Source organism: Tasmannia lanceolata, unplaced genomic scaffold (genome assembly GCF_043159265.1).
Source record: "Tasmannia lanceolata isolate RefF3 unplaced genomic scaffold, GAP_Taslan_0.1 ptg000011l, whole genome shotgun sequence".
Lineage (NCBI taxonomy): Eukaryota > Viridiplantae > Streptophyta > Magnoliopsida > Canellales > Winteraceae > Tasmannia > Tasmannia lanceolata.
In genome coordinates, this window is record NW_027518688.1 from 2228353 (window position 1) to 2253813 (window position 25461).

The following is a 25461-nucleotide window of genomic DNA, read 5'->3' on the forward strand; positions in this document are numbered from 1 at the left end:
TTGTGCCAGTAAATTTTGAATGAATGGAATGCTTTTGTTGTTACAACTTTGCATGAGTTTTTACAGTTCCTTAACAATGTACTGAACAGTCTCCTTCAACAATGCAGCCCTCTCTTAAAAGCAGATCTTTCTCCATGCTTTTATGCCTTTCCTGTGTTGATTAAGGATAGGGGTGGCAGTTATGCCTGCTTTTTGACCCAATCCTCCATTATATTGCATTCATAAAAATTAAAAAAAACAGAGATCAGAGGTTGGTTCAAGCTTTGTTCAAACTTCTAAGTTTAATCACCCCACTTTCATGTTTCTGCACAAACCCTATTATAAGCTCAAGGGTTTCCATGGGTTAATCATTCACCTTACCTTCTTGTTTTGATGCTAGCAAACCAAATTGATTAGCATTTATGGTCTGATGTGTTGCTTTGAGATGTTGTGTTGTATACAGGATTTTCATGTCATAATCGCTATTACACAACTCTTCACAACACATGACTTGTGGATCAAGGAGCAAAAGAACCAAGAGCTTGCACCTACAGTGAAGGCATCCTCATTTGAAGATATTCAAGTAAAGAAGCTCATCATGAAGATCCCACAAGTTCCTAAGTAAGTGTCAAGAAGGAGCTTGGAGTTGAACTAGTCATTGGTGACACCTCATGTACCTCAACATGCATTGAAGATTGGAGGACAAGTCACAAGAGCCAAACAAGGTCAAGAAGTTCACTCACAAGCCGAAGAAGTCCAATAAAGTGCAAAGGAGCCAAGACATTCCAAGAAGACTCAAGGTTCTTATTTTTAGAATGTATTTGGAGTCCTCTAGATTTTATATTTAAATGCACTTTCAAAAGATTTTCAAAATGGTTTTTATACTTAACATTTTACATCTTTGAAAACCATAAACACACCCAAAAATGTGTTTGAAAACCTTGGACTTAAGCCCAAAGACCATAGCCCAAAAGCCCTTAGATTTTAAAGTTAAAATGGAATTTCACTCAGGGCCGGTCGACAGGGCTAGGCCGGGCGACCGTGGGAGGGAACTTGGAAATCTAGGCCATCTCGAATTTTATCGGGCCGGTCGACCGGGTCAAGCTGGGCGACCGCGGATATGTGTCTATTTCAAAACAGAACAATCCGTCATGGGTTTGGGCGGGCGACCGCCGTGGGTCGGTCGACCGAGATAGGTTTTTGAGCCAAATTTTTTGAGCAAAAAGTTAGCTCTCGCTAGGCGACCGCCGACGGCGACGGTAAGAAATTTGAAAATAGAATAGAGCGCCTGATAGGGGCGGACGACCGTTGTAGCCCGGTCGGCCGCCGCGGTCGAGCAAACTAGCCGTTGGGGCGTTTTCTGCTTGACTTTTTCAAGCCTATTATTTACAGTTTTACCCCAAACAATCATATTTTCAAATACTCTATATATACATGATTAAAACCTATCTCTAGAAGCTTTTGAACATTTGAGAAAGATCAAATTCAATTTTTCTTTGAGCTTAAATATTTTATTTCAAAAGCTAAAAACCTCTTTGATCTTCCATTTATACATGTTATCAAGAGGCACTCCATAGGGCTTTACATTTGTATATTCTTGGAGTGAATGTGAGCTATCAATGTTGTAATCCGCCTATTAAGAGGAAAGAGAGTTTTTTATTTTACTTGTTCTTCATGTGAGGGTCTCCTCTTCGGCCCGTAAAGAAAGATGAAGACAAGGGTTTCCGATTCGGCCCGTGAAGAAAGGTGAATCATGTGCAAGGGTTTGATTCCCTTGTCAAGGCTTCGTGCGAGGCGCTTCGCTTTGGCCCTTGAAAATGGAAAAACAAGGGTTTGTTCCCTTTGGAGATGAAGGAGTCGGGTGTACGGCTTCATCATTTTAGTGGAGATCCCAATGAGGTAAACTTGGAAGAGTGGAGTAGGTCAAGTTGTGACCGAACCACTATAAATTTTGAGTTCCTTGTGGATGTCTCTTTTCCTTCTCTCTTGCACGTGTGGTGATTGGTAATCTCTAACCTAACTTGTTTTTGTGCTTTTAATTGAACAAGGGTTAGTAAATGCACTTGACTAAATTGTTTAAACCCTAAGTATTATAATATCCATTTGAACAAGGGTTAGTTAAATGTATAAATCCTAGCTTTCATTGATATACATATTTGAACAAGGGTTAGACTAATTAGTGCTTAATTAAATGGATTAATTTTTAATCTCCCTTAATTAAGCCTAAAATTTCTAATTGACCAATTCACCCCCCCTCTTGGATTGTCACACCTGTATTTCACCTCTGCTCATATTCAATCCGTCTAAGGGAAGGAAATCCTGAGTAGGCTGCTAAGATCATCTTTAGTGGAGATGGATATTATGCATATTGTCACGAACTACATAGAGAGAGAGAGAGAGAGTGAAGATGAGAGAAGAGACGAGATGGAGGAATGAGTTAGAGAAAGTCTGTCGTACTCTCTGTCTCTCACGAGAATCAATATTTATATAATATTAAATAGGGTTACATGGAAAGACTAAAATACCCCCCACTTTAAAAGGGTTTACAATATGCCCATTCTCAATGCTCCCCCTCAAGCGGGAGTGTATACATTATACATCCCTAGCTTGTTACATAAATTACTAAACCTCGCTCTGTTTAGGGGTTTAGTAAACATATCAGCTACCTGATCATTTGATCAAGTGAACATAGTGCAAATCTCCCCTTTTTGAATCCTATGACGAATAAAGTGGCAGTCAACCTCTATGTGTTTAGTTCTTTCATGGAAGACTGGATTCTACGCTATATGAATGGCTGACTTATTATCACAATAAAGAGATGCGGGAGATGAGTAAGGAAGCCCAAATTCTAACATAAACGATCTCAATCAGATCAACACACCTTGTATAGGCCATGCCCCTATACTCTGTCTCTGCGCTAAACCTGAATACCACATTCCGTTTCTTGCTCTTCCACGACACTGAATTTCCTCCAACAAAGGTACAATAGCCAGTGGTCGATCTCCTATCCGCAGGAGATCTGCCCAGTCAACATCTGAGTATCCCTAGATTCTCATATGCTTGTTTTTCCTGAAGATTAATCTAAAAACAGGACCCTTCTTCAGGTATCTCACGATTTGTGTCATGCTAAATCTTACAACTGCTTCACTGAATCTCCCAAACCAATCATGTGGAGATTGCTTACGGGCATACAAAGCCTTCATGAACTTACAGACAGCATGCTTCATCTCCCCCTAAGCAGCAAACCCAGGAGGTTGCTCCATATAAACCTCCTTCCGTAGATCACCATACAGATCACCATACAGGAATGCATTCATGACATCTAATTGATAAAGTGGCAATGACATATTAACTGTAAGTGAGATCAGAACTTTGACGGAGGGAATCTTGGCTGCAGGAGAGGACGTGTCTGTGTAATCAATGCCATATTTTTGTGTGTTTCCCTTTTCTACGGATCTTGCCTTCAGTCTTTCGACAGTACCATCTGGTAAGTATTTCACTGTGAACACCCACTTACATCCCACTGTCTGAGCCCCATGAGGAATAGAAACCAAATGTCATGTATTATTGGTATTTAAAGCACTCATCTAAGCATTCGGTGGGAAGAAGATTTAATGGTGGTATAAGACAAATAGGATAGAGAGGATGGCTTGCGAGGGGTTTGGGGAGGAGTAAAAAAGCCAAAAATACGGTGGTTTAGAGTGCTACGACACACATCTGATGGGATTTAGACGGTGCAAGTGGCTAGGGTGGGAGAAAAACACAAAAACAGTTGGATTTTGGTGGGGATGACACTGATCTGATGGGAATAAGGGGGTGCGATAAGGGTAGGAGAAAGAAAGAAGGTTAAGATTAGGGATGATTAGGGAGGATCACACGAGACTGTTTTTGGTTATGGTTTTAGGGTTCGGTTAGAGTTAGGGATCTCCAGTCTCAATCGTCAACCATTAGCTCTGATACCATGTTACGAACTACATTGATAGAGCGAGAGAGTGAAGATGAGAGAAGAGACGAGATGGAGGAATGCGTTAGAGAGGCTCTGCCGTACTCTCTCTCCCACGAGAATCAATATTTATATAATATTAAATAGGATTACATGGAAAGACTAAAAAAAACCCCACGTTAAGTGGGTTTACAATATGCCCATTCTCAAGACATACCACCCGTGCTCAATGCGAAACTAAATCACCTCTCATATGTTTGGAATGATGGCAGGAAAAGATTGTCTGAAATGAGGACTATAGAGAATCATTTCCTTATTCGGTAGGATTGAAGTAAAGTATATATCAGGCCAGATGCCACGGGAGGGTTGCTAGCTATGCGTAATTTCTTTCCTGCGAAATCTGCTAACCTAGCAGCAACAAGAACACACATGCATAGAGAGAGAGAGAGAGAGAGGGTTACCTTGCAGGCAATCGTGAGAGACGATGGCATGATAATGGCGGTTGAGTGAATGCCCACTGTGGAGGTGAACAGACGAGAGAGACAAAGAGAAGATCACAACTAAAGGTAGGAAGTGAAGAGGTGGGAGTGGAAAGGATGGCGAGCAAAATACCACCTGTTTTAGCGCGACAATTTCTTGCCCGAATTTAATTATAACGGGAACTCTGAGGTCATCTTCCACCAAAGTTCGCACATTTTAGGAACTTCCGACCAATGAGTGTTTTTTGAGTTCATCCATAGAAGCGCGCCTGACTGACGCTTGATTTCGTCAAATCTGCCAAAGGTAGCGCAAATATCTTGCGACTAAACCCCCCTAAGAGAACATGTCAATATTCTTATGTAGTCAGTCACACATTTGATGTGCATGTCCTTATATAAATAAACAAACACAAATCTTAGTACAATGTCAAATAACTCCAATAGTCATTTTAGTTGGCGTTATTTTTTGTGTGCTACAGATTCAGGAAATCTACATCTTACACAAAAAATATAAAGCCATTCTTCGAGCTATTCTATTATAGTATTGGCAATGGATTGTTGTTCTTATGTGTGAGAATCTTTGTGTGGACTGGTGTTGGCGGGGGCGTGGAATAGGGAGGAAGGAAGGTGCAGAACTGGTTGACAGGAAATGAAAAATATTACAAAGAAGCATATATAACATTATCAAGCAAAGGAACACTTCAATTCATATAATTCATATGTCAATCATGAAGATTATTGACACCATAAACTAAAGATGGATGATGAATAAACATGACAGTAATGATGCCAAACATACTCAGATATGGATGAATATATAAAAGCAAGGATTTATAGGTTTAGAAAAACTAAAACCTGAACTAGTCCTCTTAGACAAAGTCGTCTTACGGTAGGTGACTCATCGATAACATGCAAACACATGGCCTCAACCATCTCTTCCAATAAGGAACCAATCCCATCACTGCAAAATAAAACCAGGATAAGTGACAAGGGTAGGGTTCATCCCAAGCCTACATAAACTAGATCAAATTAACAAAGATATGAAATAAAATAAGACATAAAATGCACTTTAAAGAACACTATCATGAACATAATATTGAAGTACAACCATTCAAAAAATAATAATAATAATATTGAAGTGCATAAAAGCAAACTTCAAATAATGAGTATTGAATAAAGACCCAATTCTGTTTGCTCCATTCCTGCGTGCAGAAGCTCGACTATACATAATTTAATGACCAAACCGACATAAATCACTCACAGAATTTGACAACGAATTATGACCCACAAGTACAGTCCATTGACACAAGGCATTATCACATATAAATGAGTAGAGAAATATCATGTCAAGCAATCTGAAAGAAAGTGTAACGACCACCCTTAATTTCCCCTCTAATTTTTTAAATAAATTTAAATTATAAACTTTGGTCATGCGCAACCCAAGTGGGAGTATAAGCATGACAGGAATGCCAACTTTTTTTGTGTTTCAAATGTACACTGGAATTTTATTTGAAAAGTGCACAATTTGTTTATCGTTTCCTGTCACATGAAGAAAAGGCTTTGAAAGAAAGCAGGAATATAAAGAAAGAAATGATTTAAAGAAGAAACAGGGAAGGTGATGGGATGCTATAGAGCTCTCCCTGGAACTAAGAAAAGATAATTAAGAGGAAACGGGGAAGGGTGATGAGGACCGCGCAACCCCTGTTGATGAATAATCCTATGGAGACTACGGGTCCCTAGGCGGTATGATCTATCGCAACAAGGCCATGCAGAACTGACCATGTCGGCAAATGCAACAAGCTAGCTGGAAGTCGGAGTGCCTTGGGTTAAAAATCTATGATAATTAAGAAATTGAAACATCTAACTTCTGCTTGTGCCATTTTTATGTCAAAATGAATTTGATCTCACATTCTTTGAATTTAGTTCTACTCAAATTTTTGGAACATTATACAGATTACCTTATGTAGTACGAATTTACTTTTCCATCCTATTTATTGTTCACTTTGTAAATATTTGTCTAGATCTGTTGTTCTCTAAATGAATTTTTATACATGCCATGTTTTCTATCGACCTGATGTTTAACCCATGTTTTCCACCAGGGTTAGAGAATCAAAACGTAGGAGCATTTGTGAATGAGGATATTTGAAAGCGTAGGAGAAGCCGGGAGGAGAACAAAGTAAAGGAGACGGCGATACTCATCGATTCCGTTGGGTTTAAATTTTAGAATTGGGAATGGTTTAGTTATTTGGAACTTTTAGTGGATAATTATATTTGGATTATTTTAGTTTAAGTGCTTGTAGTTGAAACTCTTATTATAATGGAATAAGAATCATGGATGCTTAAGTACGTAGGTAATAGGTTTGATATATGTAAAAAAAATTATGTGGCTTTTAGCAGGTTCTCTGCTCGTAGCGACACAGTTTCGGAATTAGGTCGTTACAGAAAGCATATTTACTTCTAGAAGTCCCACCAATCAGTAAGCCCCACTAGAAAAAGACTTAAGATGAAAATTTGGGACACATTATTTGATTTGTCAGTAGGGTGTGAAAGTAAACAGATGGTAGAGCAAAGGTTGCTTTGAAAATTTTGAAAAAGAAGCATTGAAAAGAGAGATATGGTAACATACCAAGTGAAAGATTTCTGCATAACACGAATTAACTTTTGTAATTGCCCAAAAGTACAACAGTAACATCCAATCCATAATAGACTAGTAACCTCTACGTTGGAAAGCATGTAACAATGGAATTAACTCATCAATAAAACATGAGTGAATATTAGGAGAACTCATCAATAAAACAGGAATGAGCAAGTATTATGAGAAAGTAATTAGTTCTTTTCATTTCAGTTATTAGTCACATTAGTTTCTTCTGAAACATCAAATTTGACTGAGATTATTAAAAGTATCCACCTGCACCCTAAAAAAGACATAGTTTCTGAAACATTGAATTTGACTTAAAGAATATTAAAAATATCCAATTGCACATCATAAAAGTCCACCTTATATCAATTGCCCCAAACCCTAAGAACCATGCACTAGCATACATACTTCATTTTACACCAATTAATGTACTCGTGTATGGACTTTCTTCATTTAGCAGGCCATGCTTTCCATAAATCTAGTCAGAATAACGCAAAACTTGGAAAACAATAGGCAACATAGAAAATAAGAATAATATATTATGTTATGTAGAACCCATACAAAAGATAAGAACAAAAAATATATATGTCTCTCATATTGATGTTGATGGATCACGTAACACCTGGCCGGACATTGGGCTGGTGATACAGGTGCATCTTACCCGATCAAGGGCCGGATAATTCTTCACGGTAATCGGATTGATCCAGTCCATCAAATTGCTTAACTCAAACGCCAAAGACTGCAAATCCATGATCGCACCCTTTCAAAACCATCTGATCGATGACCAGTTGTTACGGATTCGAGTGGTTAGATTCTTTGGATCAACAGTCGGAAGCTTTATATCAACAATAGGGCCAATTTTTCAGTTCGATGGTCCTCCCTTTAAAGACCTGAAATCGACAATTAGACGGTCTAGAGCAACAATGACCGGGTCAAGGCTATAGCATACAAGTATTACCCAAAAGCCGATCGTCCTAATATCGACAGGAGATCAAGAAGCCATCTGGATCTACGAACCTCGTCGATTCCATTCCCATTATAGGTAGTTTGGATCGTCAAGTGGTGGCCCCAGACTATAGCTAGTCTCTTTGCACACTCTTTAGATGTGGATCTCAGACCTATGAATAAGGATCAGACACCCATATTCTAGGACCATACAAGCCTGTTAAATGTTGCTGATCTACCTCGTGGATGGATAGCTAAATGTTGGCTTCCTACTTAGATTATTTTAGCAGTTATCCGGTCCGCAGAATTTACCGTAGGCACGATAACTAGTACACCAGAGGTGCGTCCTTCCCATTCATGTCCTCTCAATCCTCTAACGCCCACACCGGATATGAACCGAACTATCTCAAAAGAGATATTATTCGAATTAAATTTGTTTGGATTTGAAGAATTCACTTTTGGTTTGATGTATTAAAAAGAGAACTTTTAGGAAGCTTACAAATTGGATGTGGAGATTAGATAGGTTTTTAGGAATAATTTTCATTTCGCAGGGGAAGACAATTTAGATACAGTGAAAGAGATTTTTAGGAGTTTCCTTATGGATAACTTTTAATTAGTTATTTTCTTATCCTAAAGTTCTAATTAAAAAAGGAAACAACTAAGCTAGTTTGGGCATGAAGTTAGAACAGGAAGGATTTTAGGAGATCTTCATCCATACAATTTTAGGTCTCTGAAAGAACCAAGATTTAGGTTTGACTTAGCCCTAAGTGATTAAGAAGTATAAGTGTAATTAAGAGAATAAGTGTAATTAAGAGGATAAGTGTGATTAAAGAAGAACAAATGGGATTATAAAGGATAAGAGTGATTAGGGAATGACAAGTGTACTTAAGGATATAAAAGTGTGTTTATTGAAAATATAGTTTTTATTAATTAATAAATATTTTTGGAAATTTAAAGGACCAAGGGTAGTTTGGTAATTTCGATCATGGGATACAAAGGTAATTAAAACAATTCAAGGAGAGTGGAAGGGCATTTTGGCTATTAGCTATATGCATGGCTCGGATTGTTGTGAGAGTGACACTTGGAAAAAGTATAACTTCTCTTTCATGGTAGCTTTATCTTAAGGCAATTGGTAAGAGAAATTCATTTTTAATATTAGAAAATAAAGAGAAAATAAGGAAAAATCAGAGAAAAATAGTGGAAATTAGTGGGAAAAACCAGAGAAATTATATGGTGTTTGTTTTGGATTTGTGATTGATTAAGAAAAAAGATTCAAGAAGAAGAAGAAAAGAGGAAATTCGAGGTAATTTTAGGTTTAAGTGTTTAAATTACGCATTTTCAATTCCCGTGTGTTTTCCGGCCACTTTTGGCAAATGTCTTCAACTACAAAGTTGTAGATCAGCATGAGAGCATGCAAATGCATATACGCTTTTTGATTTTTGGTTTATATTTGAAAGAGTTATGGTCTTTTTACTAATCTGAAATTTGAAGGGAATCAAGTGATGAATTCTGAGTTTTCCGGCCACCTCCGGCAAGATTTGGCCAGAGGTGTGAACATGAAATTTGTTGGAAATGATTTATCAAACAACTTTCGTGTTTCGTGCAAAGTCCAGTTCAAAGTGGATAAAAAGTCATTGAAGCTTGAAGGTTTCAGTTTTCATAAAAACTTGAATCTTTGCATCTGATCGGAAATTTGAGTTTTTCTGTAGCTAAGAAGTTGTTCATCTACTTATAATAAACAACTTTTATGATTACCACTGTTTTACAATCTAAGATTTTGTGGGATAAAAATGAAGCGCTCTTGAAGCGCTCTTTTCAAATCAGATCGGAAAAGTCACTTTTCCGGCCATCTCCAGTAAGATTTGGCCGGAGTGACCAACTAGACAATTGTTTTTCTATTTGTAATGAACATAATTGATGTTTACCACTTTTCCAGTTTCTAAGTTTTTGTGGGAGAAAAATGAAGTGTAAATTTCAGTTTTCCTGATTTTTTACATCTTGTTTCTTGAGGGTATGGGTGAGTCCCCTCCTCAAGTGTGCTTATGTGAGTGCTACTGTCTACGTTTAGTTTTTATTTGATTGACCCGGTTATGTAGAGTTGCAAAGTGACGAAAAAACAAAAAGGAAAAGGAAGGGAAAGGAGAAAGCTTATACCGGTACGTAACCTAATATCTTCCCATGTTACATTGCATGTTCTGCAAACTTAATGAATAAAGACATGTTTGATAATGGATTGATTGAGATAATATATATATATATATATATATATATATATATATATATATATATATATATATATATAAGAAAACTGTTGGTGAGCTTAAGCGAACCATTTTTTTGGTGCGCTTAAGTTGTTATAACGCCTCCCATTGGTGCGCTTAAGCGGGACCTCGCGGGACACAAACATTTAAACGAATGGGAGGGGTTATAACAACTTAAGCGGACCAAAAAAATGGTGAGCTTAAGCGCAACGGTAAATCTAGTTGTTATAATGCCTCTCATATATATATATATATATATATATATATATATATATATATATATATATAACACTACATGTATGAGGCCGAGCCTTGGCGCAAGGGTAAATCTGCTCCATTGTGACCTAGTGGTCACAGGTTCGAGTCATGGAAACAGCCTCTCTGCAAAGCAGAGGTAAGGCTGCATACATTTAGACCTCCCAGACCCCGCAATGGTAGGAGCCTCGTGGACTACGCCGCCCTCATATATATATATATATATATATATATATATATATATATGGGTGTACATGTCTATATGTGTGTGTATATGTGATATGTAGACTATTTTAATACCGTTTCTGCTTATGATTATCTATTTACTGGGTATATATATATATATATATATATATATATATATATATATATATATATATATATATATATATCGCATATGCATCATACCATTCAACATGCATGGGTGTGTTTCCACCCTCAAGAGTAGCTATGGGTGAGCTCTGTGCATTCTCACATACTTAGCGATACCAACTATGTTCTGTAAAAGTTACTGAAAAGATAAGAATTTTAAAAGCCTATGGATGCCAATTCTGTAAAAGCCCGCGGGCTCTCTTAAAACAATGTACTCCCGTGGCACTCTTGGGTTGTGAGATGATTATGAGTCTGAGCATATATATATATATATATATATGAGAAAAGGGTTCCTAAGGGTGCCCTCATATAGCTTATATGAGGTGGCTCTTTAAAAACATAGGGGCCCCACATTGTTAGGATGATCCGAAGCATTCATTTGAAAGGCCACATCATAGATATGGTGTGTACAAAAAATCAGCTCCATTGGATCATCCTAACCCCTCCAAAAGTGGGGGCAAAAATGGATAGACACATTTTGTCCACAAATCTGCCCATTTTTGCCCCCACTTTTGGAGGGGTTAGGATGATCCAATGGAGCTGATTTTTTGTACACACCCTATCTATGATGTGGCCTTTCAAATGAATGCTTCAGATCATCCTAACAATGTGGGGCCCCTATGTTTTTAAAGAGCCACCGCAGCTAAGCTTAGCTGAGGGCACCCGCAGGAACTGCAAGCTCTATATATATATATATATATATATATATATATATATAGAGAGAGAGAGAGAGAGAGAGAGAGAGAAATTATATGATGCCCGACCGTCAAATTGTAAAGGGCGGAAGGAGACAAAACCTGTTGCCTTGGTTTTTTAACCAAGGAAAAGTAAAAAACGTTGCTTTCCCTTGGATTAAAAATCAAGGGAGAGAGGGTTTGTCTCTCTCCGCCCTTTATTTTGACGGTTGGGCATCATATATATATATATATATATATATATATATATGCTTCTGATTTTGACTCTGAATTCTGATTCTGATAGTGTCATTTTATTGGCCAAGTTCTGATATGATATATGCCCTTTTATTTACAAGGGAATAAGCAAGAATATGATACATATATTATAGTACATATTATTAAAACATATAGCAGGTAGTGTTACACGGTTACCATACTTTGTTGCTTACAAGCTTTATGCTTATGCAAGATTGTTGCATTCTAATCAGCTAGAGGAGCTGATTCCTAGTGTCATTTCTTTGAGATCTGTAGAGAGACCACACTACAAGATGAGTATGCGATGTATATATTTTTGTTTTATTTTGACAAATGTATTAGACTCAGATGTATATTTGAGAAAGAGAGTTTCCTTTATGTACTTCGAGTTCATTTTGGAAATTATGTTTGTTACCATGCTTTTCTGGATGATTATATGTTCAGAGGCCTTGCATGCTTCCCGGGGTTCACCTAGCGAGCGTGCAGGGCCTACCACGTGCCCCAAGGGTCGGGTCGGGGGTGTGACAATCTCCATTTTCAATAGTTTTATTCTAATAAGTGAGGGGAACTTTCTTGCTTGCTTGTAATGGGAATGATGATGGCAGTGGCAATTAAATTAGAAAATGTATTGTGGTTTCCCTTTTACAAATAAAGGTATAAGGAGAACGAGAAGGTTTAGTTGGTTATAAGAGATTCTTAATTAGTTTTTGGCTTCTTGACTTGGACATGTAAAAAAGAGGGAAATTTTAGGAGTTTGTTAAAACTCAAACCATATTACAAGGTAGTGTTGAGTTCCGAAAGGAATTGGTTCCCAAAAATCTATCGATTTTTAAACACCGTGAGAACCAAGGCATGTTTATATCTATAGAATAAGAGGGAAAAAACAGAAAATCTGGAATGGTTTAGGCTTTCCAAACCTTGGTTTCTTCTTCATCCTTCCCTTATTTTCACGCCCAAGAGCCTGAGGAATACATGTCTGCATACCAGCCCTAGAAACCCCAGGAAACTGAAATTGCTGCCCAGGAAATAAAATATTTTCCATGGCCCTGCTGTCCTTCATCTTAAGCAACCATTATTAGATTCTCTTGTGATTGTGTAAAACTACAAGGAGAGGGACTTCCTGCGACAATTCCCACCCATTTTTGCTGAAGATGACCTCAAGTACTATTTGAGAAAGCCGCATGTGACTTCCGATCTAGGAAAAAACTTGTCATCCAATATTTTAGCCGCCAACTTGTCAACTTCAAAAACTCTGCCGTTTCTGATTTTTAGACATGATTTACCACGACGCATGCGAGTTTTGGAATCAAGTGTTCTTAAGACCATAGTTTAGTCGATTCTTGCGTCTGGGAATTTAGGCCCTTGCTGAATTTCTAATCTTTTTCACCACATCTTTGAAAGCTGACATCTCGGCGTACTAAGTAAAATTTATGACTTTATCCTATGTCAGTGTTTTTGGTTTATCTTTTTGAAATATGACTACTAGATGTGCTAATTTAAGATTAGTTATTTTGAAATCAATTATTGGAATACATGAAAACATTGTTTGGAAATTAAATGTATCTTAAACATATTCCTGTAAAAACATGTTCCATTGTTCCATAATGACACTGTGTTAAAACACAATCTCATTATGGAATAATGGAACGTGTTTTTAAGGACAAATTAGGATTTTGACTTTGATTTATTCGCTTACTAGAGACTTGAGTTTTATTCAGGTATTGTAAGACAATTGTGATTGGAGTTTATGGACAAATTAAATGATCTTAGATCTAATTATTCATATATTTTGCAATTTAGATCGCTATGTATGCCTATGTAAGCAAGCCATATAAGCTTGTAGTTAGCCTTGCATGCCCATGGGTAATCTGACCTCATGGGTATGAGCATAGTTGTCAAACTCGTACGAGTCAACTCATGAGTCGATTTGAGTCACTGGGATTTCGAGTCGAGTCGCATGGTTGACTCGCCTATGTTGAAGACTTGTCCGAGTCGTTTGGTGACTCATCTGAGACGAGTCAAATATCGTCCTTGTCATCTGTTAAATTATTAAAAGTTACTGAAAAAAATAAGATTAATGAAGGTTATGCGGTTCAGTGCTTTGATGTTGAAGATAATTGATGAACGACAAGATAAACAAATTCATAGACCTCTTCATGCAACGACTTATTTTTGTAAAACCGTAAGTTGTAATTTTATTATTATTGATAAATTTTGAATCATTAATGAGTTTATTATGATGAGGGCCTTGACTTTGGAGATTATTGAGTTCTCCTTTTTCATTTTATTTTTGGGAACTTGGATGGTTTGAATTTTTCTTGTTTTGATGGTTGAAAACTTGGAAGTTGGAATTTAGAACTTAATTATTTTTGTGCATGCAAGTTACAAGCATACAATTATTTATATTTTTGGGTTAGCACTTTATTCATGTGTGTTAGAATATGGAGGATCTGAGTTCCCTCGAATGAACTCAAAACTTTTCTTCTATTTCAACATCTTCCCTTTGAGTATTCAAGTTAAGGAAGACTGGGGTATGGACACAGAGCGATGAAGCGTGATTCGCAATGCCCCTATTGTCTCTATCTTAACTTTGGATGGCAGAAACGATGTAGAAGGTGCTCACAAGCCACAACGATTTTGATCCCTTCACATGTTTCATGTTTTTTTTTTTTTTTTTTTTTTTTGGGGGGGGGGGAGGGGGGAGGACCAAAGGGAGATTTGAGACATGTAAAGATAAAAGATATGGAGGGTGGTCTTGCTCTCCCTATCAATATCTTAATTATAGCTGGCGGGATAAATGCTGCTGGTGTGATCGGACAAGAATCCCCTCAAAATGGGTACCCGGTGATAGCTCATCTTTTAGGATCGAGCCTAAGTATGGTGAGGACGATCGTTGGCCTAATTCCGGTACAATTTATCATCATAAGAGTTCAGGGGTCCCATCCTTATCCATTTCTGGTCGGGAAGTGAATGTATGAATGGACACTCTAAAAGCTTGCCTGATAGGGAAAACGAAAAATCACAATGGAACCTTGCAGGAGCTTTGGAAATGGGCACAAAAGTCCTGGGATATCCCATCCCTTCAAAAGTCCTGGGATATCCCATCGTTAAGGGATCTGAGGCCTTGGGTAGTCTCCTACTCTCCCTCTTACCGTGGAAAAGGGAGCACCTTCAAGGTGATGAAGTCCACTGGGTTCACTTTTATGAAATCTCATTACATGCTTGGGCTGCTTCAATGGTGGAGGCTATAGGGGGCCTTTTTGGTCAGGTTGTTGATATCAAGATGGAGGGTAATCATCAAAATTGTATGAGTTTTGTCTCCGCCAAAATCTTAGGCCCCCGTTGGCATTTTCCTAGTTCTTGCTTTAAAATCAGGATTTTAAATCAGACATATACCATTGGGGTTGTTTTCCAGGCAAATAAATCTAGTGTTCGTTCTCCGGAGTTCTCCGGATCCCCCTTGGGCTGTCCTGATCCGGATATCTGTTTGCCTGCGGATCGACTCCCAGTGGCTAAGGGGAGGCCTTCTGGCGAACCCTCGGACTCCGGGTTGAATTCAAATTTCAAATCTAGTCATTCAAACTAGTTAGCTTTGCCGCCCAAAGATGCATGCCTCGAAAAAGGTGTAGTGGGACCTACAGATACGAATGCCAAAACAGTTAAGCCAAAATCCCCTGCCCCTAGGCGAAAAGCTGGATGGACTTGTCCATCAAGAATTCCAAGTCAGCTGACTTTGATTATCGAGCCGCTGGCGATAATGTTTTAAAATCCTTGGCCAGGGTGCCAAGGTCAAAAGAAAATCTTCTTATGAACATTTTGGAGAATCTTCTCGGTATAACAGTCGGATCGAGAAAAAAACACAGCAGAATGGCTAAGTTCCTAAAATTTTATTCCATAGCTGCCAGGAGAGGCTCCTCTTATGGATAATCCAGTAAGTATGGCCCCTGGACGGTTATAGATCTAATTTCTTATGATTGGGGGGTCTGGTTATCTAGTACTTTAGTCGGGAGACCATAGTATCAAAAGTGTATACGTGTGTCTCTACTATCTTATCATCTCGGTTGTTGGGCAATGGGTTATAATTTCTATTTATTCAAGCTTGCGTCTGTTGAACGTTTCTATGTTTCAGCGCTTCTTTCTAGGGGCGGGTGGTTCAAGGCTCAGGAATTGGCATTAAAAGGTACCTTAGCACAGTATTTTGAAGAGAAACAAAATAATAAGAAAGAATCCCTCGGACTTTCCTGGTTCTATCTGTCTTCATCATTAACAAAGAAGAATGGAAAATCCCGGTGATTTAGGAGAATCATCTGTTTGTTCTGGAGGGCGTTGTAGATGGTTATGCATGGAAATCATGGCTTTAGGAAAACCCCCTTAAGAGGCTGAAATCGATGATCTACAATAAGTCAGGCCGTTCACTTAGTATAGCCTCTGCGGGTCTTCTCCGATCAAAATCACCCATTTATCGTTACTTGCAATGGAAGGAAGGGTGGAGAGGAGTCAAATCTGGAAAGCTTCTAAGACGGTGGGCTTCTGGACGGTGGAAGAAAGGATAGTGAGCAGAATTATTGGATCGGATCCCGGATGATCTTCTCCTGGATTTGCCGGATCTCCAAATCCAGCATAACGTGGAGGTGTTGTAAAGCGCTCCGCTTAAGCAACTTCTCTAAAAGTACAAACTGAATGACTATCTAGATGGTGATGACAAGTCTGTTTTGATGATTGCTTTGCCTCCCTTAGGATTTGTAGAAATGGGGACGGGACCTCAAGAAGTAAAGGATTGTGATGAGGTATCCTAAAGGCTTTACAAGGAGTTGACCCAGGGAGTAGAGTATTCTATGGGTATTGAGAAAGACTTGAGTCTTAGGCCAGAATGGAGCGTAAAATCTACACTTGATTGGAGTAGAAAGGAGTAGTTTCGATGTGGCACCTTTTGTTGGAGTTGATTTTTGGGTACCGTAAGGGGTAATGGAGTTTAGTTTTAGCCAAGGAGATTGTTCCTAAGCATCTCATACTATGTAAATCTGGTGGGACTACTGGTCCCCATTGTAATTTTGCTAGTATGAATATATGTCATTTTTCAAAAAAAAAAAAACAATATGGAGGATCTCACTGTTGGATTGGGTGAAGATTCATCGTTGGATCAACTTGGTGGTGATTAGGCAAGTGGGCTAAATGAGGTGACATAGCTAGATTAAGTAATTAGATTAAATTAGTAATTAGGTTAGATTAGAATATTCTATTGTTATCTCTTTCCATAGTTGTCTTGATTTATTTCTATGTTTATCATGTAAGTGCTCCATAAAAGTACCGATTGATTCTCTTTGTAATCATCCAAGTTCAGTGAAATTCCCAAGATTTATCATGGTATCAGAGCCATCGATCCCGATGCGTTGATTACAAATTCGAGCAATTTCATTTTCCGGCGGATGGCTAGAATCATCTCCCATTACCGCTGTTTGTACCCACCACTACTGCATATCCAAGTTCTCCTAGACCCAAGCAACTCCTTTGTTTACTTGTTGCAAATCCTTTTTTCACTTGTTGGCCGCACATCTCGCCACCGCCACTGCAAATCTCAAACCACTCGTGAAAGTGGATCAAATCCAGTGTTGCTTCGGCTTTTTGGATATAGTTGGATATATGTAATAAGCCTGAGGGCATAGATGTAATTATGCTTCTCCATTATTAATAAATACATTAGTGAGGGGAAGATCATCTCTCTAACTCACTTTCTCTTCTCTAATTCTTTCTCTCAACTTGGTATCAAAGCCCTAGGGTTTTTGATCCCATAGGGAAACCCCTTAGCCTCCATCTTCTCCATTCCTCAACCCTAACCCTAACCCTAACCCCTTTCCTCATCCTCATCTTCATCTCTCCTTTACCCATTCCTCATTCTCATCTTCATCTCTCCCACGCCCTAAACCTAACCCTAACCTTCCCCATATCCAAACCAGATTTCAGCGTTTTGCCCCCCCCCCCCCCTCAAACCCACTCGCGCCCCTTGAAAACCCAAGCAGTCCAGCCTTTTACCCCCCCCCTCAAACACACTCGCCCCCCCTGAAAACCCATGCAACGTTTGGATTTCTTTGTTAAAAGCCTTATTTGATGTGTTAGATTTCTCTCTTCTTACTATGTCTTCGACATCTTCCTAGTCTCTATATGGGTCTCTCTATGCACTTGGTCCTTTCTTGTGCGCTTCTTCTATGAGCTTCCTGTTGGATTAGTGAGTTCTTATCCATCTTCTCTACGTCTCTTCGTTGGAGCCCTTGGGTGTGGTTTCTTTGTTTCTTGATCTTTGTTGTCTTGATGAAACCTCCTGTCATCGTTGATCCATCTCTTGGCATGACCACTAAGACTCATGCTTCTACTACACCGTCGGTTCCTTCATCATCCTCTCACCCTATCTTGGCACCTATGGAGGGTTCATACCCACAGTTGAATATTGCCAAATTTGATGGAACTAACTACCTTCCATGGAAAGTTGCAATTGAGACCTATCTCCTTGGGAGAGGTAATGTCAGTTTTCTTCGTCAGGACCCCCCTCCACGTACGGACCCGTCCTTCACCCGTTGGGAAATGGAAGATGCATTGATTCGCAGTCTTCTATGGCAGAGCATGACGCCTGCCATTTCATCCACGATGATTCTCCTTCCCACTGCGAAGGAGATTTGGGATCATACAGCTGACACATACTCTGGGGTTGAGAATCTCAGACGTATTTGCTCTACTTACTCTGAGTGGATGCGTCTTCGCCGTGGTGATCTGTCCCTGAAGATTCATTATGGCCAGTTTATGTTCTTATGTCAGCAGCTTGACATCTACTTACCCCTCACGTCTGATATCAATGTTCTTCGCCGCCAGCGAGAGCAGATCCGGGTTGTTCACTATCTTGAGAGCTTAGGTCTTGAGTTTGCTTCCTTCCGTCAGCAGATCCTTATCTTAGGCACTACTCCCTCATTACGGGAGACTTATTTACAAGCACAACAGTGTCTTGATGATCCATCTCCCAGCCTTCCGTCTGAGAGTGCAGCTCTATTTTTGTCTGACAGTTCTGGTGGGTCTCAACCACCTAGAGGAGGTGGCTACTCTACTCGGGCCCGTGGCGGTGGCGGTGGCAGAGTTGGTGCTGGCCGTGGTCGTCCTTATTGTACTCATTGTCATAGGGATGACCACCAGATTGAGACATGCTACACACTACATCCAGAGCTTCGCCCAGGCCGGTCAGCTCATCTCACTACGACCGGTTCGTCTGACAGTGTGACCTCTTTGCCTGTCTCCACTTCTGCTGATAAACCTTTCACATTCACGAGATCAGATTATGAGGAGCTGCAGCGGTCCAAACAGAATGCCTCCCATCATACTGTTGGGTTTGCTCAGCCAGGTAGCTCACCCACGACCTTACTTTCTAGCTCCGGGTCCTGGATTATTGACTCAGGAGTGTCTAATTACATTACTGGTAACTCTTCTCAGCTTGCTTCTTTTCATTCCATTCTGACAGGAACTCAAACCATTACTCTTGCTGATGGCTCCACTTCCCCCATCACTAGTATTGGCACAATTTGTCCTTCACCTAATATTTCTTTATCATTTGTTTTATGTGTTCCAAAATCACCTTTTAGCTTATTGTCTGTTAGCCAACTAAAGAAAAATCTTCAGTGCTCCATCTCATTTTATCCATCGTATTGTGTTTTTCAGGATCTTTCGACTAGGAAGACGATTGGATCGAGTTGTGAGGTGGATGGTCTCTACCGCCTTGACTGCAGTCGTTCTCCTACAGTCCTGCATACATCCGTCGATCATTTCAGTGGCACTGCCGTCTTGGTCATCCGTCCCTTCAGCGCCTTCAGCAGACGTCTTATGTCCCATCTTCTATTTCTCCATTCCAGTGCGAGTCGTGTGAAGCATCACCGGGTGTCCTTTCCTTCCCGAGTCCTCAGTCGTGTCGATAGTCCTTTTAGTTTAGTTCATTCTGACGTATGGGGGCCTTATAGGGTCACGTCCAATAATGGTTTTAGGTATTTCGTTGTTTTTATTGATGATTATTCACATATGATATGGATCTATTTGTTGAAAGACTGCTCCCAGGTCTTTAGTGCTTTTCAAAAATTTCATGTTGAAATAAAAAACCAATTTAATTGCAATATCAAATGTCTCCATACTGATAATGCTCGCGAATATTTCTCTTCTACACATGGTTTTGAGGATTATCTTAAAGGTCATGGAATTATTCATCAATCCTCGTGTGCCTACACGTCGCAGCAAAATGGTGTCGCAGAAAGAAAATTGAGGTACCTACTTGAAGTTAATCGCACGCTCTTGTTTTAAATGCGAGTCCCTAAATCTTTTTGGGGAGAGGCCATATTGACGTCATGTTTTCTTGCAAATCGCCTCCCATCTTCTGTCCTTCGTGGTTCCTCTTCTTTTCGTCTGTTGTATCCTCAACAGGAGCCGTTTCCTCTCCTCCCTCGCGTCTTTGGGTGTGTCTGTTTCGTTCACCTTCCTTTTCGTCTGTTGTATCCTCAACAGGAGCCGTTTCCTCTCCTCCCTCGCGTCTTTGGGTGTGTATGTTTCGTTCACCTACTTGGACCTAGTAGGGACAAACTTGATCCTTGGTCAGAGCGTTGTGTCTTTCTGGGTTATTCTAGGACTCGGAAATGTTACTGCTGCTATAGTCCTCGTTTACGACGATGGTTTGTCTCCGCTGACATAACATTCTTTGAATCAGAACCTTTTTTTGGGCCTTCGACTCCTGCTCCTAGTTCCATCCTGGATGAGGTACCCTTGTTTCTTCCTTCGCTTGTTGACCCTGTACAGGTACCACTCCAGCCTGCGCCACACTCAGAACCGGCACCCTCTTCTTCAGTTCCAGTGGTTTGCCCACCCGTTACAAAAGAATATCAGCGACGAGTGCAGAAGACGAGGCCTCCACCTCCTCATCATCCATCGTCTGCTACAGTCGAGGTCCCACTCATACCTACTGACGTATCTTCTTTACCATCATCTGCCATTACTTCTGATTCTCCCATTGCTTCTCGTACTAGGTCTCATTCTACGGCCCATCCTATTTCTCATTTTGTTTCTTATGTTAGACTAACGCCTTCTTTTCAAGCCTTTGTTTCTTCCTTGTCCTTTGTAGAGTTACCAAAATCATTACAGGAGGCTCTTGAACATCCTGGCTGGCGAGCTGCTAAGGATTTGGAAATGGGGGCACTTCGATCCAACCAAACATGGGAACTTGTTTCTCTTCCAGCTGGGACTCGACCAGTTGGTTGTCATTGGGTCTTCTCCATTAAGTATTTACCTGATGGAAAGGTTGAACCGTTGAAAGCTCATCTGGTTGCTAAGGGGTACACTCAGAACTTTGGGGTTGACAACCATGAAGAATGCCTTTCTACATGGCGATCTACAGGAGGAAGTTTGCATGGAGCAGCCTCCAGGGTTTGCTGCTCAGGGGAGATGTCCTCATCTGTTTGCCGCCTTAAGAAATCCTTATATGGCTTGAAACAGTCTCCAAAAGCATGGTTTGGTCGATTTTTATTCGCTTTAGTCTTAGACAGTGTGCAGTAGACCATTCAGTATTCAGTCATAAATCCTCTGCAGGGTGCATCCTTCTAATTATGTGTGTTGATGACATCATTATTACAGGAAACAACTCAGGAGGAATTCAAAGGTTGAAGAGTTTCTTACAGACAAAGTTTGCTACAAAGGATTTGGATCGACTTATATACTTTCTAGGGATAGAGGTGGCCTATTCTTCTCAAGAAATATCTCTATCACAGAGGAAGTATGTGTTAGACCTACTGGAAGAAACATGAAATCTTGGAGTAAAGCCTATATTTGTGCCTATGGATCCTAGTGTGCAGCTTATTCCAGAGGAAGGAGATCTGTTGGAAGACGGCAGATATAGACGACTAGTTAGCAAGCTCATATATCCCATAGTTACTCTCGCAGATATCTCCTATGCAGTTGGAGTAGTCAGTCAGTTCAAGAGTGCTCCTTGTACTTCTCACTGGGCGACAGTAGTTCAGATTCTCTGTTATTTGAAATGAGCACCAGGGGAAGGACTACCATTCAAGAAAAATGGACATGTGAGAATAGAAGGCTATTGTGATGCAGATTGGGCAGGATCTCCAGCAGATAGGAGATCAACAACTGGCTACTATACATTTGTTGGGGGCAATCTGGTGTCTTGAAAAAGTAAAAAGCAAGAAGTTGAGTGTTGAGGCAGAATATCGAGCAATGTCCTATACTAGTGGGGAGCTCCTTTGGTTACGTTCCCTCATGGCGGAGATTGGTTTTCCTTGTTCTTCTTCAGCTCAGCTTTATTGTGATAATAAAGCTGCAATTCACATAGCCACCAATCCTGTTTTGCATGAGAGAACCAAGCATATAGAGGTGGATTGCCACTTTATTTGTCAGAAAATTCATAAAGAAGAGATACAGGTTTCTTTTACTCAATCTGTGGACCAGTTAGCTGACATATTTACAAACCCCTTGCCTAAGTCAAAGTTGAATGATATTTGTAGCAAGCTAGGAATGTACAATATCTACATTCCAGCTTGAGGGGGAGTGTCGGATATAGTTGGATATATGTAATAAGCCTGAGGGCAAAGATGTAATTATGCTTCTCCATTATTAATAAATATATTAGTGAGGGGGAGATCATCTCTGTAACTCACTTTCTCTTCTCTAATTCTTTCTCTAAACACGGCTTAAGGAATCTAATTTTTTTACATGTTCAGCCATGGCTGCAGTTCACTTTGAGAAGAAAAACAAAATCACCTTTAGCGGTGGCAGAGCCAGGATTTATGCATAAGGCGGGCAAGCTTATATGGGCTTATACATAAGGGGGGCAGGCCTTCAAATTTTAAAGGGGGCTGGGCTCAATTGAGTTGGGGCAATTAAGGATTTGGCCCAACTCAACAGGGGTAACTGCCCCCCCTAATGTTACATGCAGCTCCTCCCCTGACCTTTAGTAAGAGGGTTTCAAAGTTGCCCACCTCCCTCTCGGTATCAATTGAATGCTCACATTGGATCTCCTTCTTTCTATTCGAGATGGGCCTGATATCTGTCATGGAATATTGTGATGCATGGTCCAAGAAATTTTGTTCGTGCCCTCAAACATAGAAGATGAGATGACAAGGGAAGGGGTGTGAAATTAACGCCCAGCTTTTTTCATTCACCTTATTTTATCTTTTGCAAAAACAGCAGTCACCCCATTCTTTCGAAATTCCTGAGATTTCCCCTTTTTGGATTAGAAGCCTGTCATTTTCCTTGATGCCCTCTTTTTTCTCTGAAATTGATATTGCCACACCTTTTTCAATTTGTTTCCCATGCTTTTTTAGTGCATTCTTGCCTATTCCAGCATTGGTCCATGGTGACCCGTTCTTACTCTCCCATTGAGGCTTAAGTATCATCTGGGCCCATTGAGGCCATGATTTGCTATGATCCATTGGCTTTTAAGCCCTCTTCGTGACACATCGACAAAGCGGTAATCACATGAGTCATCACCATAGGCAACATTAGTCATCATCATGAAGGGATCTTCATCATCAACTTTTGACAATGTGCATTGAATTTGGTGGGTTTTGATTACATTTGTAATTTTGGGAATTCTATTATATTGGGGAAATTCTAGTGCAATCAAACGTATGTCGATTTTTCAATCCACATATGTTTGAGGGGGCATGTTACAATATGGAGGATCTAAACGTTGGATTGCGAGGAGATTCACCATTGGATCAACTTGGTGGTGATTAGGCAAGTGGGCTAAATGAGGTAACCTAGCTAGATTAAGCAATTAGATTAAATTAGTAATTAGGTTAGATTAGAATATTCTATTATTATCTCTTTCCATAGTTGTCTTGATTTATTTCTATGTTTGTCATATAAGTGCTCTATAAAAGTACCGATTGATTGTCTTTGTAGTCATCCAAGTTCAGTGAAATTCGCAAGATTTATCAATGTGCTATTTGGTTATATTTTTTACATGCTTCATCTTTTGATATATGATTATAATTGTTTCAACTAAATTTCGGTTCTTGTAAAAAACTCTTACGAGTCACGAGTCATAAATATAGAAATCGAGTCACGAGTCGAGTCACGGGTTGACAGCTACGGGTATGAGTGTCAAGGAGTGTCACATTGGGCCATTCAATGATTAATTTTGAGTTTTCAAACAATGCTATGCACACTTGTGGAAAACAAGACTACAAAAGTTAACATTGGAAAAAGAATGACTTATATGCTATATTAATTGCACGCCTGCTGTCCCCAAATAAGAATACTGTAAAACATAAATAGATTCCTAAGATCCAAAAGCATTCCTCCAATCGAAACAATCTCTCCATAAGTGATTGTCACTGCCCAATGATTAACAACTCTTGGCTACCATGTCTTGTTTCTCTATGTGAGGTGTTTCTACTGCTTCTGCAATGTCTAGGGTGTTTAAAGAGGGAGACTGCTTTAAATCTTTCTATTCACTCTAACGATTCGCTCAATTAGATATTTTTTCAAATCCGCTGCGAGTCTAGTTCCCTCAATGTCATAAAAGTGGTCTCAGGTGGTCGGGTGATGTCTCACAGTAACAATATTTTGATGACAGAATAGCAACAACCAAGGCAATAGTGGAGCAAGCTATTAACAAGGTTTTAAAATTCCGTTTCTGTTTCGGTTTTGGTCGCCATGGAAACGGAAACATTTCGGTTTCAGCAAGACAACCATCAATAATGATTTCAGAACATCAACGTATCAAACACCTAGTGATATCTGTTGTTGCGCTCTGATAATTTAGTACATTCCAGATTTCATAATTTAGCCCTACCCATACCTCGCAATGGCGGGAGCCTCGTGCATTGGGCTGCCCTTTATATATATATATATATATATATATATATATATATATATATATATATATAGAGAGAGAGAGAGAGAGAGAGAGAGAATGGTTTCTACACACAAGTGTAGATAAGTAATCTACACACCAGCTTAAAATACAGTGGGGCCCACATTGTTTGGGTGATCCAAAGCATTCATTTGATGGGCCCTCATATATATATATATATATATATATATATATATATATATATATATATATATATATATATATATATGAGAAAACAGTTTCTACACACAAGTGTAGATAAGTTATCTACACACTAGCTTAAAATACAGTGGGGGCCCACATTGTTTGGGTGATCCAAAGCACTCATTTGATGGGCCCTCACATAGATAGGGTGTGCCCAAAAAATCAGCTTCATAGGATCATCCTAACCCTTCGAACCGTGGAGGCTAAAAATGGACAGATTAGTGAAGGTTTATACACGTCCACTTTACCTACACAAATGATAGGGTTGGGATGATCCTATGGAGCTGATTTTTTGTGGACACCCAATCTATGTGAGGGCCAATCAAATGAATGGTTTGGATCACCCAAACAATATGCCCTCCACTGTATTTTAAGCTAGTGTGTAGATAACTTATCTACATGTGTGTAGAAACCGTTTTCTCAAAGTAGAAGAGAAAATGAGAGAATTTTGTCCATTTAACACGTCAATGTGGATGATTTTTACCATTTTTTGCCCTCCCCACATATCTGTACATACTATCTATGTGAGGGTAAAAAAGGTATGAATGTTCGGAATTATTTGCAAAATCT

General features: G+C 39.5%; 1 protein-coding gene across 4 annotated transcripts in view; it reads right to left on the reverse strand.

Annotated features, from left to right (window-relative positions):
* Positions 1-25461, reverse strand: part of LOC143886368 (ARM repeat superfamily protein) — a 152480-nt gene that overhangs the window by 10123 nt on the left and 116896 nt on the right. For all 4 annotated transcript variants that reach the window (XM_077390305.1, XM_077390307.1, XM_077390308.1 and 1 more), the window contains exon 43: positions 5257-5362. In XM_077390305.1, the coding sequence (XP_077246420.1) occupies positions 5257-5362 (106 nt within the window). The remainder of the gene's footprint in view (positions 1-5256; positions 5363-25461) is intronic.